Source organism: Accipiter gentilis, chromosome 16 (assembly GCF_929443795.1).
Source record: "Accipiter gentilis chromosome 16, bAccGen1.1, whole genome shotgun sequence".
Classification (NCBI taxonomy): Eukaryota; Metazoa; Chordata; class Aves; order Accipitriformes; family Accipitridae; genus Astur; species Astur gentilis.
This window is the reverse complement of record NC_064895.1, coordinates 30745463-30765670: the sequence shown is the minus strand read 5'-3', so window position 1 is coordinate 30765670 and position 20208 is coordinate 30745463. Positions and strand designations below refer to the sequence as shown.

Sequence of the window (20208 nt, the reverse complement as noted above, 5' to 3'; positions counted from 1 at the left end):
GCCGCGTCCCCCAGCTGACCACGCCCCCACCACAGCTGACCACGCCCCGCTTACCCACACCCTTCGTCGCCCCCACCCGTGAACGGGCTACACGCGCGCCGCTGCATGCACGTATTACGTCAAAAGACACGAATGGATAACCATGTACGCAGACACTCGTGTGTATGTCGTCACACCCCCATCCCTCGCCGCGCCAGCCAAAACTGGAGGATGCGGGTATCGATCCCGCTACCTCTCGCATGCTAAGCGAGCGCTCTACCATCTGAGCTAATCCCCCTCTACCACTGCGCTTGCCGCCAGCGACCCCCCCTACAGCAGCCCGGGACGCGGAGGGACCCCCGGGACCGGAAGGGGGATCTACCCAGGCCCAGCTCCATTGTAGGAGTGCAGGCAGCTGCCTGTGCAGGCAACACAGCCCTGGAGGAGGCATGAGGTGCTTATCAGCAACAGAAATTATGGCAATTATGGTGGTTTCCCCACAGCCCAAATGGTTCTGGATAGCCCCCCACACCGCAGGCACCTTTAGTAAGAAGGAACAAAAAGCACCAATTAAAAATAAAATAAAATAAAAAAATCAGTGTGGTTCATTCACCCATGGGAAGGGAGAGGGTGTGTGGGTGTGAGGGGGAGATGTCCAGGTGTCCAACTCTGATCCTTTGATGCTTCGGAGCAGATGCAGTTGCAGGCAAAAGCATGAAGTCACAGGGATCACAGATGCAGTTAAGACCTAGAGCAGGGACAGTGGAACAGGGAAAGCCAAAGCTGTGGGAAAAGCTGGACCTGTGTTTCCCAGGAAAAAACAAAACAAAACAAAGAAACCCTCCTCTGTAAGCCCCAATTTGAGCCCAAAGTCCCCATATGCATCTCCCTCAGCATCCCCATCCTGTGGCCAGCGCCAAGTTGTGCTGAAGATATTCCTCAGTGGCTGGAATATTGGGACATGGCACAACTGTGTCCCCACTCCTCCAGAAAGCAGATCAGTGTCCAGAAATCATAGCCAAGGCCCAGTTTTTGATGGCTAGGGTTGTGTTTTGCAAGTAAATCCAAGAAGAATAGGTAAAGCTTGTCAGGTGTTCTCTCATGCAGTCCCACGACACTTCTCCACTGGAAAAGCAAGGAGAACAGGTTACAGGCAGGGAACCCACCGTCTACAGGGCAGGCAGACCTGCAGGCAGCAACGACAACCCACCCAAGCATTACAAGCCCAGGAGGGAGACAGGAGCCCCTCGAGCTGGCAGTGGTGCCCACTCACGGGGGTGAGCGCACCCGGCCTTTAGCAGGTGCAGAGCTCAGGGTGGCTGCAGGTTCTGCAGCAGAGGCACCTGCCTGCACTGCCCACAGGGCAAATGCTGCTCCCACAGGGGTACAAGCTCTCTGGGAGACTGCAGGTCACTCACACCAGCCACAGTGCCATGTCCCAGCCCCTCTGCCCCAGCAGGACCAGGAACCACCCCCAGCCAGGACAGGGAGAGACTCTGCTGCTGTACCGAGGAACTGACCCCCCTGCCGGCAGCCACGGGACAGCACTGGGCTTGGAGATCATCCCCGGGGGAAAAAGAGCAACACCGGGGGGGCTCGAGGAGAGCAGAGATGCTCACTTGCAGGAGTCCACACAGTGCTTCCAGCCCCGCTTGAGCGCTGCGGCCACGCACTCCAGCAGCGGCAGCAGGCAGCTTTGCACCAGGAAGAGCAGCAGCTCTCTGACACACTTGGCGAAGTGCAGCAGGGAATCCGGGACCCGGGACTGGAGCTGCAGGGGCAGAGAGCACCAGTACAGGTTTAACACCAACCTCCCCTTCAAGTGCTGGGTTTGTGTACCCCGAAGAGCCCGATGCCTGCGTTACCCGTGAATGAGGCTATGCCAAACCAGGCTGTCCCACTCCCTCCCCTTTCCACGCTCTCCCTCCAACAGTCTGGCATCACCAAGCCGTCCCCACGTTCACCGCTCGGCTTGGGCACAGCACGTCTCCACCAAACAACAGAGACACAGTACCCAAGCTGCTTGCTCTGTGGGATGCTAAAGTCACCCCTCTTTCACCAAACTGATGATTTTCAGGAAACTAGTGAGCTATCTTTGAGACCTTTCAGACTTGACAGAGTGGCAGCTGGAAGGCAGCCAGGGTGAGCGGTAGCCATGGGGGAAGAACAGCATCAGAGATAGGCTGCAGTGCCTCCCTGTCCCCAGACCCACCAGCACCGGCAGGCTTGAGCCGATGGCTGGGGCAGAAGCACCGACAGCGTTGTTGCCCTCCTCCTTTGGGCCTCTCCCCCCACACCTCCTGCCCTTGGCGCTGCCACCTGGCAGGAACTCCCGACATGGGCTCTTCAGTCTCACAAGCCCCCAAGGGCTGCGGCCACATCGGCATTCCTCATCTCTCCGGGCAGCTGGGACATCCTTCTTACCCACTCAATGAACCAGGGCAGGCTGTCGTGGATCCAGGAGAGCAGGGCGGAACACTGCTCGGACACGTACAGGGCCACCTCACCACACTTCACCCAGAGCAGCTCCAGCTGCGGCTGCAGGACGGCTGCCACTTGGGAGCCATAGACCGGTAGGCTCCTCTCCAGCCACCTGGAAGAGAGCAAGTGCCAGCTGAGGGCAGCACCAGCTGCCCCAGCACTGCCGGTAGAGCCATGGGTGCACATAGGTACCTGGAGCTGCTGCCACAGGCCAAGAGAAGAGAACTCAAGAGCAGAGCTGAAAGCCCTTCCAGGCAGAGCTGGAGAACACATTCCCAGCAGACAGTGCTCTCTACAGAGATCGCTTTGTGCTGCAAGAACAGCTTCACACCCACGCAGACACGCATGCTGCCATCCAGCACCGCTGCCACTGACCTGTACCCTTCGAGGCAGCAGTGGGAGACCTTCTGCCAGGCTTGCTGAGAGGCTGGCAGGATGCCAGAGGAATGAAGCAGGTGAGCAGAAGAGGAGGCTGGAAGACACAAGAGCCATTCCCTGAGCAAACCTTTGGCTGGGTCTGCAGGAGCTGCGTGCTCAGTCTGCCCCTGAGGCCTCTCTCTGGGGATGCACAGCTTGAGCTTGTCTGCAAAACATCTCAGAAGATGCTCCAAGATGGGACAAAGAGGGGCAGAAACTCCCAATCAGAGAGAAAACCTGGGTTAGGGCAGCCCTGGGTGAAACCCTCGCGAGGGGATAGTCAGGGGGTCTGTCTGCAGCCTGCTGAGAAGATCCAGCCCAATGCAGTCCACGTACCCCCCCAAGCACCCCCCATTTAAAGACAGACCAACGGGGCCACACTGCTTGGGGGCGGCCAGTGACACAGACTCAGGGGTGTGGAGGGGCTTCAGTCAGGAGAACGGCAAAGTTAATGTCCCGCAAGGACATTCCTCCGCATCTTGCAGAGCCATGAACAAAGATGCCACCTTACCCTGGAAGGATCCATGTGTACGGACATCGTGCAGGACAAAGCCAGCTGCGAAGACCAGGAGGACGAGCAGCAGCCGTGACCAGGGGAAGCCCCGGCCCTTCATCTTGCGCAGCAGCTCCTGGATAAGTGAGAGGAGGAGGCACCGTTGCCGTGTGGCTCCCGAGGCCAGAGAGGTACCCGCGCGGCCGCGGCACCCTTCGGCAGCACGCTGCCGCGCTCGCAGCTGCTCTCACCACCCACCCCCGGCTTCCCAGTGGAAACCAGTGTCATCTGCCGAGCAGCTGGTAGGATGGACAAAGGCCAGCACCATCTGTCCTCAGCATGTCCTGCAGATGTGCCACTGCGGGGCCCACAGCCTGGCGCGTGCTGGTGGCAGGAGAGGCCTACCACAACCCCAAGATCTGGCTGCTGGCTGACACCAGGCACCACCCGTCCCAGCCCTGCCCAGGGCTGACCTTGCAGGCAGCATCGCAGGTGGCCACGTCCTGGTCACTGTTGGGTCCTCTCGCCACCAGCTCCTCGTTCGTTACTTTGAATGAGCGAACCGTTTCCTGCAGCGACTGACGCACCTTGGGGAAAGCAAGAGCTGTGTCATGGCACCAAGCACCCCGAGCCAGCAGCACTGCACGCCCACACAACCCAGCACCGCAGGGGCTGCAGGAGGGAGCAGAGGGAGAGGAGACGGGAAGGGTAGAAAGACTGAGGACCTACAGGATGATCAGGCTGTGGGGACACCTCCAAGGCTCCTGCACACAGGAGCAGGAGCTGCGCTACATCTCTAGGGACACTAAGCCATGGCCAGCGTGACCTCCCCACTCATCACAGCTCCAGAACAGTGAGGCATAATGGGGACTGAATCCAGAATATCTGAGTCTTGATGCAGCACGTAGAGGGAAAGGGGCTCTCCTCTCTATCAGCGAGCAGATAAATGCCCTGACTGTGGGCAGCATGTTGCCTGTTCCCAGGACAAAGTGCTGGCTCTCAAGCCTGGCAGATAGACACTCACACCAGTGGACCCAGCTGAGCCGCCAGTGTGCTGAAGCAGTGCCGGGTAGGCACACACAGGTCCCACAGGGACCTCCTGCAGCAGCACAAGTATGTTGTCTCCCCACCCCATGTAACTCCTTTCCACAGCTCATTCCTACCTTCTTGCTGCTGCTGTCCCAGGACTCCAGTAGATGGTTCAGAAGCAAACTATGGGGGGAAAGAGAACACAGGGCTCAGTCAGGAGCTCCGAGAAGCAACTTAACACACTCCTAAATGTTAGCAGGTTGGTGCTGGCCCTGCTCAGAGCAGCGGGCAGGCAGCAGGCATAAACCGACCTGGACTGAGAGAGGTGCTTGATGTACAGCTGCCTCCAGACACTGAAGGTCAGGGGGTCCAGGCTCAGGCACTGGCTCATGGAGGTCAGGAGCTGGGAAGAGACCACACACCACATCATCACACCCAATCCTGGCCCCCAGTGTGACACATGCACCAAACTGAGTGACATGGGACACACCATGCCCCTAGGCTGTAGGCCAGTGCAGCCGACCATTCCCCAAACCTGCCGGCTTGCTGCTCATATCCCAGCCAGCTCCTGGGGCACCAAACGCACAGGCCCAGCATTCCCAGACCTTGGGTGTGGGCAGCAGGAACCCTGGCCCACAATCACCATCCTTGCTTTGTGACAGCCTGCGATCACCATCCTTGCCTCATGATGGCATGTGCCTGGCCTGCTGCCACTGTGTGGGCTCTCCCCAAGCCTCCCTCTCCAGGCAGCTGCGGGACCACCAAACCCGACCCGTCCTCCACCACCTCACAGGCCAGCTGGGCTGGGTGCTGACCTGACGCTCACCGCTCCTGGGAAGGTCCCACTCCCTCTTTTACAGGGACACACTCCCACCTGCCCATTCAGCCTCCAACATGGGGGAGCCAAGCCCGCACGAGAGGTGGCCAGCACCCAGCCATGCCAGGGAACCTGGCCAGCGTACGGCAGAGCCCTGGCACCCACCACAGCAGGTTGGGCAGGGAGGAACGGACCTGCTCAGCTGTCCCTCCTTGCTGGCACACCAGGGCTGCCCCAAGCCACACAGCGACAGGCTGGGACCGTGGGTCCTGCAGGACCAACAGCCATGTGTCCCCTGCTCAGGGCTCACCTCTTTCTTCATGCCGGGAGGGCAGCTCGGTGTAGCTCGGGAGAGGAAGGAGGGGAAGTAGGTGTGCAGCGTTGTCTCCGGCTTTGCGCCGAATGCCAGCACCTTCAAGCGAGGGTAGAGCCGCCGCAGCTGCTCCTGCAGGCTGAGGGGAGATGGCACCGGGGCTGCAGAGAGCGATCAGCGGGGCAACCAGGGCGTTCAGCCCACAGTGCATCCCACGCTGGGGTGTGCTGGGGGGGGTGTGCCAGCATACCTGGGTGGCAGCGAGTTGTTGGGCATGAAGGCAAAGTCCAGGAGGGGGAAGAAATCCTTGGGTCCGATCATACCGAAGCCTTTGGTCAGGTTTGGGTGCATCCTGCGCAGCAGAAACAAACCCCATGAGCCATAACAGACATGCCGGCGGACGAACGCAGCCCTGGAGGGAAGGGCCGCCCTTGCCCCGGCACCGGCAGTTTCCCTTCAGCGGGACACACTGATCAGGTACACGTGGGCAGTTTCTGGCCACCGCAGTCATCTGCCTTCGCTGCTGCTCAGAGATGCCCTGCACAGTCAGCAGGCAGCTCTAGGGCTCCAGGGGCCGTATTCCATCCCGGCAGCAGCCGGCTAGACAGGATGGATGCAGGCAGCTGCCTCCACACCCCTGGGAGAAGGCAGGCGGCCTCAGGGTGCTGAGAGGAGACAGCCCCCCCCCCCCCCCAGGCCATAGCAGCCAAGCAGCCCCCTGGCCCTTGGTGCTCTTGGTGTTCCCACACTCCCGCTGTGGCCCCATTGCCAAAGCACACAGAGGAAAAAAAAAGCAGTTTGTGTAAGCCGCTTCCAGTGACCCGAGCGAGAGGCAGTGTTGGCACCCGCTGCTGGTGTCAGGCACAAGGGTTCATGTGGTCTTTTTCCCCCCCGAGAAGCTGCAGACAACAGAGGTCTGGCAGGCCTGTGGCTGTGGTTGCTGGTAAATTAAATGTAGTCAGAGAAGAGAAACCAGATTGTGGAAAACCAATTAAATAAAGTTTCAGAAAGATCAGGATGAACTGTGAAGTTTGGCTTGATGCATCTCCATAAAGTCCTCCAGCACAACCAAATGCAACATTCTTGTTACAGTGAAGTTGTAAAAAGAACCCCTTAAATAAAAGCTCTTGAACCCTTAGGAAGGGCAGTGGATGTCCCTCAGTGCTCACCACAAAACTGCTCCTGACCTTTCCCATTTCCATGTCAGCTATCTGCGCTGTGCAGCACCAGACTTTCTTCCACACCAGGCGCTGGAACTGACGCAGTAACGTCCAGCTTCCTTACACCATGCTGAGGTGGCGATGCCAGAGACAGCGGCTGCCTTTGCCCGCGCGAAGGCCAGCAGAGCTGCCTGTCCCGACGCTCAGCCAAAAGCCACCTCCCTTCTTCTTGCAGGGAAAAGCTCATCTGCCTGCAACAGCTGACGCTGCAGGTACCTCTCACTGCAGCTGGGAACCCCAACACACCTGTGCACCGCAAGAGCTGGCAGCAATGGGGACCCTGCTCCTCTGAGTGCCATCCCTCCGGGCATGGACACCACCTGCACTCAGAGCAGAGCCGTGCTCCCCCAGGCACGCTGGGCAGGCGATGAGGTGCGCAGGCACCTGAGAAGCCTGTTCCTGTCACACGGTCACACCAGCACTGCTGCGGCCTCGAGCTGCGGCACCAGAGCAGCCCGTCCTGCCGCCCCAGCCAGAGCCAAGGGGCAGCTCAGCTGCTCGCCTGCCCCAGGGAGGTGACCAGGGCTCGCCGGGGAAGGGCTCTGCTTCCTCTCCACCATCAGCACCTTCCCCCCCCATTTTAGGAAAGGCACCAGCAGGGCCAGAGAGGAAATCTGTGCAGAAATCCAGCATTTCTATAGAGCCATAGTGGAACCAGCAGCCATCGAAGCACCAGAGGCGGTCAGGAGGCACTGCAAATGCTGTCTGGACACCCAACACAACAGGCAGTCACCAAAGATCAGGGACAAACCAACCTGCACGGCAAGCCCACCGCTGCAGGCTCTCCAGGTCACACCCATCCACTCACTCGCACTCTTACACACACATGCTCAGGTTTTTTACACCAGCACAATGCAGACACAAAGTCACAGCACACCCAGCAGCCCAGGCAGGCTTTCATTCCTCTGAACGAAGATACCCTGATAATAAAAGCGAGGTGTAACTCACATCAGCAGACGGTCCAGGTAGGCAATGGCGTACGGGGAGAGAGACTTGATCCCAAGCACCGGGAGCATGACACCAAGCCACACTGCAGGAGAGAGGCAGTGGTCAGATCAGGGAGCGGGAAGGCTCCTGCCATGCCTCCACACCCCAGGCAACACTGAGCACTCCCCAGCCGTGCTGCACACTCCTTCCATCAGCACAAGCGCTCCTTGGGTCCGCAAGTGGCAACTGAAAAGCAGAAGAACGCTCGGGTGCCAGGATCACAGCTATATTTAAACCCAGGACAAACCATCACCTCATTCTCCCACTCAAAACGCCCAGCAGGCAAACAGACAGACATATCCCTCAGGAAGGGCTCCAGGGCAGCCACGCTACATTGCCTGCTCTCAGAGGAACGGCAGAGCAGCACACTCCCTGTCTTTCCAGGCAGGTTGGTTCCTCCTGGGATCCAGCGGTTTCCCTGTCCCTGCCAGGGGGAGATGCTCTCCAGAGACAAGATGCCATAAGGACAGTTTCTATCATTGCAGAGGGGCTGCTGAGGCTGGGCACGAGATCTGAACTCACCCTTCTGTAAGCAACCTGCTTCTTGTGACATCTCCAGCTTCCCCGAAAATAATTAACCACTTCACACAGCTCTACAATGTCACCACTCTAAACATTGAGTATTTCTGCCTCTATAAACACACTTCAGCACAAGTCGCTCCCCTTCTGTGGTGGTGACTAGCCTTTAACATATATGGCCAAGGAATGAAGGCACACATGAGGCTTAACGAGCTGTTGGGACCAGCGAGCAGCAACATGCCAGTCAGCAAACCCCGAGCCAGCCCCACCGCAGCGTGGGGGACACCCTCACTCAATTGGACTCAATCTTGAGGGTCTTTTCCAACCTAAATGATTCTGTGATTCCGCTTCCAAATGAGCTTCTGACAGGCCTGGTATGCCCTCACTGAGAGGTACCCGCAGCAGCTGCAGACAACCCAGTTCCCAGGCATCCCCCCTGGAGCCGTTTGCCCCCGGGCCCCCCCCAAGCACTGCAGCCCCCTCTCCAGCATTTCAGCAGCGTGAGGGCGCGTTTTGAAGCGGACCATGTGCCTGAGCGGTAACACCAGTGGAAGCGGACATGCGCAGGCAGTACCGGGGGCCGCCCTGGCTGTCCGCCCACTCCCCAGGGGAGGGGAAGCCCCCTCGGCAGGGACGGGTGCCCAGCCTGCCACTCCCAGCTCTCACCTTTCAGGCCCTCATGGAGGTCTGTGAATCCGGCCTGTCCCAGCGCCCAGAGGACGGTAAGGCATTTCGCTGGCCTGTTCTGGTGGGACCGTAACACCTCCAAGTACTGGGGTGAAGGCAAGCCATGTTAGTTGAGAAGAGCCTCAGCCTGTCCCACCCCAATGTTGCCATGTCACCTCGTGGGGCCACCAGTGCCGCAGGACCACAGCAGCTCCATCTGGCCCTGGGCTGCCCAGCCTGGCTCGGAGCAGCCCCTGGCGTGGGGTAGAGCCCCTGGCCCCCCAGGAGGGACCCGCAGCACCAGGCAAGGCCAAGGAGCCGTGCTGGCTGGTGGCAGGCAGAACCCCAAACCCCAGCCCTGGGGAAGCAGAGCTGCCGGCACCACATGGTGCTGAACAGCAGCCAAGCTGCAGCCACCATCACCCTCTCAGCCACTTGCTTCGAAGGAGCTGGACCCCAGAAACTCTCATTCCTGTCCCATGGCTGCCTGACTGCTGAGCACAGCCAAGGGCAGACATGTTCTGCTCCCTCTGAGAGCAGCAGAGCACAGAGCGTGCAGCAGAGAGGGAGCGCAAGCTTTGGACAAGGTCTTTAAAGAAAAGACACTGCAGGACACTGGTGCTTACAGCAGCTCCAGCACATCTGGGGAGGAGGGCAGATACTGGAGGTACCAGTCCCTCTGCGTGGGTTACAAGCACAGGGAGGCACAAGGGCTTCATGAGCGGGACAACCCCAACAGGTCCCAAAGGGCTTCCAATTAACAGGGACAGATGTTCATTGTCCGGCTGCACCGGGGGATCCTCGGGGCGGGAGGAGAAGCAGCACCGCCAGGTTTACTGCATCTGCCAGGAAAGTGCCTGCAAACCCAGGTATCCAGCTCACCTTGCCTAGGTTCATCGTGGCGATTTTGGGTCTGTCCAGAAGCACTGCCTGGATGCAGATCCTGTACCCATGCAAAGACTCCCCTGAAAGAGAGCACAGAAGGGGCCTTCTGAGCCACGGGCTGCTTCACATGCCTCCCTCCCCCTGCGATACCGCCAGAAGGCGGGGAGGGCTGACGAGCCCCTCTGCACAGACCAGCCCTGTTCACTGGCTAATGAGCTCTGGGCACGAGCCCCACAGCGGCATGGGTCTTGCTCTCTCCTCGGCTGCCCCTGACCCATCCTCTGCCTAGGACCCCCCACTGCAGGGCTCTAGCCCGTAGAAGCAGGACAGACCCCACAGACCCTCAGAAACTCACCAGCAGCTTCCTAAAGCTCCCCCCCAGCAGGAAGGCATGGTCACGGCCCCAAGTCTGGGAGCTTCCAAGGGCTCGTTTCCCCCTTGTTCACGTTCAAAAGAGAGGGAGGGTTCAGGGGACCCCTGTGGTTCTCAGGTGCCGTCCAGAGAAACCATCCCCCGGGACAGGTGGCTTGGCCATGGCAGGGGTTGGCTGCCCCCCACGGCAGGGGCTGGCTCCCTCCAGGCCAGTCCCGCTCTCCGGCACGGTCCCACTGCTGCCACAACCCTCCCCTGGGGTGCACATGGCTTTCACGCCTGATGCACTGGCCACACCAGCCCACAACACAGTCAGGCTGATGGAAGGGCAGCGGCGGTGGCAGAAGAGGCTAGCGCAGCCGCAGCACCAGGTGGAGCCCCTCAGTCCTCCCTGTCACAGACTGACCCCGCTGTAGCTCTACTGACAGCCAAGCCTCTTCCCGAATGACGTATGAATGCAACTCCCAGAGCGTAGCAGCACCTCAGCCATTTGCTAACAACTATTTTGTGCTACTCCTCTCCCATTGTTTTTATCAGCCAGTCAGGTTTTGTGATGGAAACAAACCGCACATGGGGTTACCAGCCATTGAGTGCAGGAAACAGCAGAGCCAGGGGCTGGGAACCGGCGGTACCTGGGTGCTGCTTCTAAAGCTGCTGGCAGCTGCCAGCATGGCAGAAGATGTATCGAAACAGATATTTAGGGTTTGCGTCTGTACTCTGCTGAAAGCAGCAGGCTATTACCAATGTTCAGGATGCTGCTTCTGGCTGCCCGAAGACCCAGCCAACACCGCTGGGCATCTGCATGCTCTGCTCAAGGGGTAGAAACAGCCACCTGCTCCCTGCACGGCAGCTGACAGGACCCCTCGCTTCGCAGGAAACACCCTCACTGCAGCACAGCAACAAAACAACTTTTACCAAGTTTCATAAGGCCAAACGGCCCCACTTTAAAAGCTGCAGCAACACACGCCACAATGTGAAAGCCCTCGCAAAGGCATTTTCCACCACGCACCCTTTGGTCTGCAATTCTCTCCTTGACAGCACCATGCTGGGCTCATACCTTACACCCAGCTATGCCTGCTCTGGCTCCTCCAGCCCAAAACCCCACAGCCTCAACAGCATTTTGCATCACACCGACAAGCCACCTGGGCAGGAACAGCCCCTCATGGCACACAAGATGCACAGAAGGAGTTTCCCACTACACTTTCTCCACAGAGGAATTCAGAAGAGCTCTTAAAACAGGCGACAAGGAGCAGCAGCATCCCCACGGTCAGAAAACCTCAGCACCAGACTGCCTTGTAGAAGAACTGCCACACTAATGGAGCACAACGAGTGTGTCAGTGCCCCAGACCTGCACTGACTGCATCTTACCTGGCGTTTTATCCAGCTCCTGTAGCATGGTATAAATACAGTGGTCGAAGAAGAGCTCCAGCACACTGGATGACCTTCCCAGCAGGGTTCTGATGATGTTCTTCAGCTCCTTGCTCACGAGGCAGTAGGGATAGTCTGGAGGCAACACAGGAGTAGGAAGAGTTTAGCAAGTGCCGGTTTGTGAGACTTTTAGCTGCAGCTGCAAGGAGAAGCTGACCTAGTGTGCAAGGTGGTCACAGAAAAGCAACTTGTTCTCATACACCACACGGTCAACAAGTGGCTTCTTTCTCAGTCATTCTACATTAGATGCATCTATTTCAGCAATAAAGGATTGCTTTCTGTTAAATGTTGATACTGCAGGATGTACACAGGTGTTGAGAAGATATTCTGCTCTTTTACCCATTGCCACCCCTAGCAACAAGTGCTCAAAGCAAGTGTAGACCAACAGGTCATGGATGAAAGGGAAACCCAGCCAGAACATCCCTTTTAAAGATGAGTGCGGATACCTGCAAGCAGATTCCTGAATTCCACAATAGTAGGTACAGGTCATGGGTCCTTACAGAGAAGGGGTGACTAAGGGAAGTCTCTAATTTGCCAACTGTATACACAATTCCATTGTCTTTGTAGTCAAGGCAAGTCAACTGTAGTGATATCACAGAATCAAGCAAACAATCCCCATTTTATTTTTTGAATAAAGAACACCAGTCTTGTGCCTTTTCTATTACCAAGTTTCCTAAGACAGTTTTGGCACAGAAAAAAACACCTGTTTGGAAGGGGGGAAAAACCAAAGAAAAGCCCAAACATCTCAGTTTGCAGGGAACAAGCCTGGACTGTGGGACAGGCTTGAACTGATTTATCTCAGGTGAAAACAGGAGATTTTTTCCCTTTCATGTCTGTGACTGTTTTGGTCCTGTCTGCTCTGATGTTTCTAAAAACTGCCTCTTTAGTGAGCTGTCCTTTAACCTGTACTCTTAAGAAACCTGGCAAAGAATAGAGCGCTGAACTCCTTCAAGCCTTCCTGCTGGGACCAAGACAGTTGGACTCGATCTTAAGGGTCTCTTCCAACCTAAATGATTCTCTAAGATTGCCTGGTGGGGGGACAGGAGGGGAGCAGTCAGCGGCTTCTTCTTGCTGGGCACCATCCCACACCACACCCTGTGCCCGTCTGCCCCATCACCTCTGCATGGTTTTAAGGACCACACTGAGCTGGCCCAGATGCAGAGAAGCGCCTGCCCCACACGTCCCACGGCTCTGCACACCTCTGTGAACATAAGGCCACTCCAGAGCGAAGCTCCAGGGTGCGGCCTCCCCCCAGCAATGGGGCAGGTTGAACACCACTGACCGTGGGGGTGTTGGCTGAGCGTGGGGTCACTCCTGGGTGCCTGCAGCTTGTAGTTGAGATAGCTGGCCAGGTCCTTCACCCAGACGGAGGGGTTCTCGGGGAACACGCTCTGGCTTTTATCCAGCTCCTTCTGCAGATCTGCCAAGTCGAGCTGGAAGTGACAGACAGACAAGTTCAACTCAGGATGTGCAGAACTACTCAAAAAGCACAGAAAGAAGGAAGTTAACTTCAGCTCCTAAAGGGCTGCTGGGCACAGAGTGGAATGCTCCCCACCTTCATCCTGAGAACACTGCCCTTCCCACATGGAAACAGCGACACCCCCCCCCCCCCCCATAATCCACCACCTGCTAATGCAAATGGGAAACAGCATTTAGTTTTGTACTGGAAACACATTTTCTTCAGATTAGCAAAGACCGCTACCGGGGAATAACAAAACCCACATGGGGAACTGCAGGCGCCTGGCACCAAAGGGGCTGCAGAAAGCCCCAGAGCCAACAGAGATGTCAGAAGGACAGGCTGCACTGGCACAGCTGCAGGAATGAGCTCTTCCCCTTCCTCAGAGCCCTGCTCCTCCTTCCCCCTGGCGCCGGCATGCCAGCCACAGCTCTGCCACTCTGTGCTCCCACATGCCCTGCAGCAAGCGTTGCCCAGGAGCAGGCGGCTCTGTGTAAACCACCGAGGAGCACGCTGGCATCGTCAAAGGCTCGCTCTGGGCAGGAGACAGCTCAAGGCTGCAGCTCGGGAAGGATCAGCCCAGTGTCATCCCAGTGTGGCTGGGTTGTGTGAGCACCATCAGGCAACTCTGCACCCACAGTCCTCCAAGAAGGAAATAGCCAAGATCATCAAGACCTACCCAACTGACAACCTGCAACCAACAAACCACGAGTACAGAGAGCAGCTCACATCCCTTCACCTTCCTCCGCCTGTGCTATTTGTCATGAAACATGCTTACTGTCTGCTTTTAAATTCACAATTATCTTCAAGCTCGCAGGGAGAGATACCCTATCTACACTTCACGGAATTTAGGAGATGCAGCAAGACTAACGGCTGTTTGAAGTTTTGCAGAGTCTAACATTTCAGTACACAGCGGATTTCAGCCATAGCATATTACTAAATCTGAGCTGGTCACCTTTTGTTGCATGTTTATTTCAGCAACCATACTGAAAAGAGGAATAAGAAAAAAATAGCTGCTGCTACGTCAAAAAACAAAATGACGCTGTCAGCGAAGCTGACAGAGCAACAGTCACACAATGGCATTTGTCGCTGCTGAGCTGTACAGAGCAGTTACAGGGCAACCACGCTTCAGCCCCAGGCCGCTCTCCCTGAGGAATATCTGCCCTGACACACACAGAAATAACACGTTAATTTGCTCTGAGCTGTCTCCATGTGCAAAAGCTGGATATGGAGAATCGCTTGTGCCCAGTGGACCAGAGGAACCGCCCCCCCCCCCCCCCCCTCCGCTGCAGGGGAGATCAGAGGTGCTCAGGGCACGAACAAGACCCAACACTCAAGTGAAAGTGAGGAGCTGGGTGGGCAGCCACTGCGGGAGAGCCCTGCTGGGCAGACGCTTTCCCAGCAGACATGCTACCTCAATAAAGAGTCAATTTGGGGTTCCCTTCTAAAATCCATCTATGCTCAGACACCACAAGAACAGGCAGGAAGAAGACAAACAAGTTCTACAGATTCATCTGAAACACAGGGAGCGTGAGCTGCAGAAACGGCTCCCCAGGGCCTCAGCCGGTCAGACAGGGAGGGGGTTTCACCAAGGACATTTTCTCAGGATTCCTCCCAGACAGCAGACAGGGAGTGGGTGAAGAAAGAAACCAGAAATTCCCTTCCAGCCACCTCCTGCTGTTCTGTCTCCTGCCTACAGCAAAAGTACAACTTCAAGCATGAGACAGATCTCCCAGGCCAGTGTGGCGCTCGCCAAAGCACCAAGCACTATCTGTTCTGCTCCCACAGTGAACACGACCACCCTGGGCAGCAGTGCTCATCCCTGCAAGAAGCAAGGGGCACATTAACAAGCCTGGGGGGGGGTCTCCCAGCAGAGAGAGGGTGGGGAGCGGGAGCTGGCCTCCTCCTCCGGAGGTGCGATGAACCCATGCTGTAAGCCTGAACCAAAACAGGGCACTGTACTCTTTCTGCTGCTCCCTTCTACAAGATTTAACAACGCCCTGAGCGCCCAGGCTCTTGCTCCCAGAGTGGTGGAGAGCGCAGGCTGCTGGAATGCCAGCCAGGGAACAACAGCACCCGGAGCTTCGGCTCTGCTGCACTGGTGTGGGTCGGGAGTGAGCTGGGAACTCTCACGCCTGCAGGAATGGGGCAGCGTGGGGACGAGCAGCCCACAGGCAGGGCACCTACGAGGGCACAGCCTGGCCAGGCACACTCACGGTTCTCAGGGCTTCTTCCAGGGAGCGGCATTTGCCGGGCTTGACACTGGTGTCGTTCGCCGACGGCTTCTTCGCACTCTTGCCCGCGTGCTGCTTCCGGTGCGGCTGCTCGGGCGCGGACACGGGAGGGACCTGCTCCTTGTTCTGCTTCTTCAGTGTCCGCTCGAAGCCCAGCTCGAAGATGGTGTCGGAGGTAGCGATGGGAGCTGGAACCCGGGGGAAAGGGGAAAAGATGGCCGAGGGGTCTTCCGACAGGACTGACGCGGCGCACCGGCGGTCCCTGGGCCCGATGGGCAAACCGGGACTGAGCCCCAGCGCGGGGGTGGGGGGTGAATCGGGCCCGCCCCCGTCCCCCGGGCTCCGCTCGCCCACAGCCCCACTTAAGACCACCCGGCCCCCAGCAAACCCCTCCCCCCCGCCGGGGCGCCTCAGGACCCGCCGGGCCCCTCGCAACCCGCCCCGGGGGAGGCCGCTGGCCCGCGACACCCCAGGCACTCACCGGCCAAAGGCAACGCGCGGCCGGCGTTGGCCTCCCCCAGGGCGCGGCGGCTGCCGGGGCCGCCCGCGGGACGCCGGCCCTTCCGCACCACCTCCCAGCGCCCGCCGCCGGCCGAGGCCGGGCCCGGGCGCGCCGCCGCCATCGCTGCCATCGCCGCCGGCCCAGGGGAGCGGGAGGAGGACGGCGGCGGCGCCTAGCGAGGAGAGGGGCGGGGCGCATGCGCCCGCCGGCCCCGCCGATTGGCCGCCGCCGCGCAAACGGGACCCGCGCGGCGGGTGCCACGTCTCCCCCCCCCCCCCGCCCCGCCGCGTGACACGCCAGCCCCCACCCCCTCGCCCCGACTCGTCCAGGCGGGGCCAACAGGCTCCGCCCACAGAGGGGGTAGCTACGCCCCCAGAGAGGCAGGTCCGGCTCCGCCTCCGCAGCGCGGCCGCCGCCGGGAGGTCTTCGCCGCCCGCCCCCGCCTTGCTCGCGTGGTCGGAGCCGCTACCGCGGGCCACGGCACGGCCGACCTGCAGCCACCGCCGCCCCAAAGGCGGCACCGGCCCGCCCCGTCTCCTCCGCAGGCCGCGGACACGGCACGTCACAGGAGAAAGCGGCACGAGAAGGCGGAGGGGCGGGGCCTGTGGAGTGGGGCGGGGGCCATGCAGATAGCGCCGCCGCCGGCCGAGGTGCGAGGAGACGAGGCCTTCGAGGGAGGGGTGGGGCTATGCAGAGACAGCAGATGCAGGGCGGGGCGTTGCAGGTGAGGCGGGGCCATGCAGAGCGCGCCGCCGGCGGCTGGGCCGCCAGGGGTGGAGCCTTGCGGGACGGGGGCGTGTCCATGCAGATCAGGCACGGCGCGGGATGGCGGGACGTATCACCGTGACAAGAAGGCGCCGGCCACGGGCGTCGCAGGAGCTGCGTGGGCGCCGCGTGTCGGGCAGGTGTGGGGTGTAGAGCGAGTGGTGTGCGCGGGTGTGTGATGGGAGTGTGGTCGCGTGTGTCCGTGCGTTGGGAGTAGGTGGTGTGGCGTGCGGCGTTGGCGCGTGCGGTGGGAGGCATACTTACCTGGCAGGGGAGACACCATGATCAGGCAGGTGGTTTTCCCAGGGCGAGGCTCATCCCCTGCACTCCGGGTGTGCTGACCCCTGCGATTTCCCCAAATGCGGGAAACTCGACTGCATAATTTGTGGTAGTGGGGGACTGCGTTCGCGCTCTCCCCTGGTTTTGTGGTGACTAAGAAAAGAACTGGCAAAGGTGATAGTAAGAAACAAAGAGAGGACGGACAGTTTCCCATGCTAGCTGTTCAGCCACAGGTCGTGACGCGCGATTGCGTGGGCAGGGAGGGGGTAGGTCCGTCCGCGCCGGGCACCATCCCCAGTTGTGGCGGGGGAAAGACCCGTCCCACCCCAGCCGCGATTCCCACCATCTCGGCGGCGGGCGGAGCAGTAACGGGACAAGCAGCGGAGGGCGGGCCGGGGCGCAGCCCTTCCCGCAGGAGCCGGGGCTTTTCCGTGGCTTTTAAAGCCGCGATCGGAACTCGGCGGTAATGATCAGAACAAGGTATTTCCCTGCCCACGAGCATCGCGTCCTCTTCCTGACGCGATGGCGCCAGCGCGGCTGCCTGACCCGGGTCCCGAGGTCCCACGGGCAGGGCCGTTCCGCGTACCGCATACCCATCGCCCCGCAGGTGCCACCAGCGAGAGCAGTCCTGTCATTTCACCCCCCGACTCGAGCTCCATCCCCAAGGGCCGCGGGGGAAGGGTGGAATGCGGAGCGCAGAGACCCCTGCAGACGGAGACCGGAGGATGGCCAACCCCGGACTAAATCACTGCCTTGCGAGACAGCCAGAACACGGATACACGCACGTGCCCCGCTACTCAATACGTACGATACCACAGCATTTTTTCTGATTTTGCAACAATAAACAACCAGGGGAGAGCGCGAACGCAGTCCCCCACTACCACAAATTATGCAGTCGAGTTTCCCGCATTTGGGGAAATCGCAGGGGTCAGCACACCCGGAGTGCAGGGGATGAGCCTCGCCCTGGGAAAACCACCTGCCTGATCATGGTGTCTCCCCTGCCAGGTAAGTATGCCTCCCACCGCACGCGCCAACGCCGCACGCCACACCGCCTACTCCCAACGCACGGACACACGCGACCACACTCCCACCACACACCCGCGCACACCACTCGCTCTACACCCCACATCTGCCCGACACGCGGCGCCCACGCAGCTCCTGCGGCGCCCGTGGCCGGCGCCTTCTTGTCACGGTGATACGTCCCGCCATCCCGCGCCGTGCCTGATCTGCATGGACACGCCCCCGTCCCCCAAGGCTCCACCCCTGGCGGCCCAGCCGCCGGCGGCGCGCTCTGCGTGGTCCCGACCACAGCCCGGACGGGCTCCTTCCAGGGTCGGAACTCCCAAACGCTGAAGACCCGGCAGAAGGGCGGGAAATGCGGAACCCGCGGGAAATGCGGAACCGGCGGGGAGCGGCCGCCGTGTCCAGGGATTTGCACCTGCCGGAGCCGAGCTGCAGAGCCAGCGTTGCCGAGGAAGGGGGACTTTTGAGGGACAAATGTCGCTCCCCCCAAACGCGGCACTGGGGGAAACGTCCATCCCTGTGGCTCCTGCCCCTGGACCGTCGGGCACGTCCGTGGCCGGGCAGGATGGCGCAGGGTCAGCCGCTCCGACCAGAGGTGGCACGAGGGGTCCTGGTGTCCAAGGACATGCGGACCCATCCCTGACCCGCAGAGAGAGAGGATCTCTTGCTCTTTCCTCCCCAGGGAGCTGGGTCCCTTCTAGGGACCTTAAAAGCCTCTGCCCTCGAGAACAATGACGTTCCAGGCAGAGGGACAGGATGGGGACAGGTTCAGTGCCATCCTGCAGGACCCCCAACCCCTTGAACTGAAGCACTGAAGGCAGCTGGGATGGGCAAGGAGCCGGAGGGCACCCGGCTGGGACAGCCAACCCCAGGGGTACGCTATGTGCTGTCCTGCTCAGGGATAAAAGGGTAGGACGGCATAGGGTAGGGTAGTTCAGCTGGAACAGACCTACAAGGATCATCTGGCCCAACTGCCTGACTGCTTCAGGGCTGACCAAAAGTTAAAGCGTGTTGTTAAGGGCATTGCCCAAATGCCTCTTAAACCCTGATAGGCAATGACCACCTCTTCAGAAAGCCTGTTCAGGGTTTGAACACCCTCTCGGTAAAGAAATGCTTCCTCACATCAAGACTGAACCTCCCCCGATGCAGCTTGGAACCATTCCCAGGCGTCCTGTCCCTGGATTCCCGGGAGAAGAGCTCAGCACTTCCCTCTCCACGTCCCCTCCTCAGGAAGCTGCAGAGAGGTCGCCCCTCAGCCTCCTTCTCTCCAAACCAGACCAACCCAGAGTCCTTGGCGGCTCCTCAGAGGACGTGCCTTCCAGCCCCATCACCAGCATCTTTGCCCTCCTGTTGGAGGCGTTCGAGGACCTGAATATCCTTCTCGAACGGTGGGGCCCAGCACTGCACACAGTACTTGAGGCGAGGCCGCACCGGTGCTGAAGACAGCGGGACGATCCCCTCTCTTGGCTGGCTGCTCACGCTGTGTTTGATGCCCCCCAGGATGCGGTTTGCCCTCTGGGCTGCCAGGGCACACTGCTGGCTCCTGTTGAGCTGCTGCCGACCAGCATGGCCAGGTCCCTTTCTGCAGGGCTGCTCTCCAGCCACTCCTCTCCCAGTTTAGACTTGTGCCTGGCATTACTCTGTCCCCATTGCAGAATCCAGCATTTGTTCTTGCTCAGTTTCGTGCTGTTGATGATTTCCCAATGCTCTAATCTATCTAGAGGCATCTGCAAGGTCTCTTGTCCCTCAAGAGAGTCAGCAGGACCTCCCAGTTTGGTGTCATCAGCAAACTTAGTAACGGTGCATTCAACTCCCAGATCCAGATTGTTGGTAAATATATTGAACAGAACTGGCCCTAGGATTGAGCCCTGAGGAACACTGCTGGTGACTGGTCACCCACCAGATGTAGCCCCATTCGCTGCGGCCCTTTGAGCCCTGCCGTCTAGCCCATGCTTCACCCAGCGCGCCATGAACCTGCTCATCCCACAGCTGGACAGCTTGTCCAGACAGATGCTGGGAGGGACAGTATCAAAAACCTTACTGAAATCCAGAAGAACTACCTCCATCGCCTTCCCTTCATCCCCTGGGCGGATGACCTTATCATAAAAGGATATCAAATTAGTTCAACAGGACTTTCCCTCCAGGAACCCATGCTAACCGTGCCTGACAATTGCATTGTTCTTTAAAAGCCTTGCCATAGTGCCCAGGATGATCTTCCCCGTAATTTTTCCAGGAACTAAGGTTAGACTAAGGTCTGTGGTTTCCCAGATTTTCCCTCACGCCTTTCTTGTCAAATGGAATAGCACTTGTGGGATATTTGGGAAGCAATGGACACATAGTGAA

At 59.2% G+C, this 20208-nt stretch overlaps 1 protein-coding gene and 3 non-coding genes across 4 annotated transcripts; 1 reads left to right on the top strand and 3 right to left on the bottom strand.

The window, feature by feature from the left end:
- Positions 1-204: 204 nt before the first annotated feature.
- TRNAA-AGC (transfer RNA alanine (anticodon AGC)) lies at positions 205-277 on the bottom strand. The gene has a single exon. It is a non-coding gene; the product is annotated as a tRNA-Ala (tRNA).
- Positions 278-561: 284 nt separating this feature from the next.
- On the bottom strand, positions 562-15928 carry TMEM214 (transmembrane protein 214). The gene is made up of 17 exons (XM_049818388.1): positions 15778-15928; positions 15279-15484; positions 12889-13039; positions 11547-11681; positions 9804-9886; positions 8922-9027; positions 7698-7779; positions 5780-5881; positions 5527-5668; positions 4711-4802; positions 4534-4582; positions 3844-3957; positions 3389-3506; positions 2836-2932; positions 2404-2572; positions 1599-1750; positions 562-1104 (listed from the first exon to the last, which is right to left on the bottom strand). Exons 1-17 carry the CDS (start codon positions 15926-15928, stop codon positions 978-980), a joined length of 2076 nt encoding a protein of 691 aa, XP_049674345.1. The 3' UTR covers positions 562-977.
- Positions 15929-16819: 891 nt separating this feature from the next.
- On the top strand, positions 16820-16983 carry LOC126046795 (U1 spliceosomal RNA). Its single transcript, XR_007508430.1, has one exon. It is a non-coding gene; the product is annotated as a U1 spliceosomal RNA (small nuclear RNA).
- A 708-nt stretch (positions 16984-17691) lies between these two features.
- Positions 17692-17855, bottom strand: LOC126046794 (U1 spliceosomal RNA). Its single transcript, XR_007508429.1, has one exon. It is a non-coding gene; the product is annotated as a U1 spliceosomal RNA (small nuclear RNA).
- Positions 17856-20208: the final 2353 nt, after the last annotated feature.

Coding starts and splice junctions, on each gene's coding strand:
- TMEM214 (XM_049818388.1), bottom strand. CDS start 15,928: ATGGCAGCGATGGCGGCGGCGCGCCCGGGCCCGGCCTCGGCCGGCGGC. Junction 2,573..2,835: donor TGCTGCCTCGAAGGGTACAG/GTCAGTGGCAGC, acceptor GCTCTCTTCCAG/GTGGCTGGAGAGGAGCCTAC. Junction 1,105..1,598: donor CACTGTGTGGACTCCTGCAA/GTGAGCATCTCT, acceptor TTGCTTTTCCAG/TGGAGAAGTGTCGTGGGACT.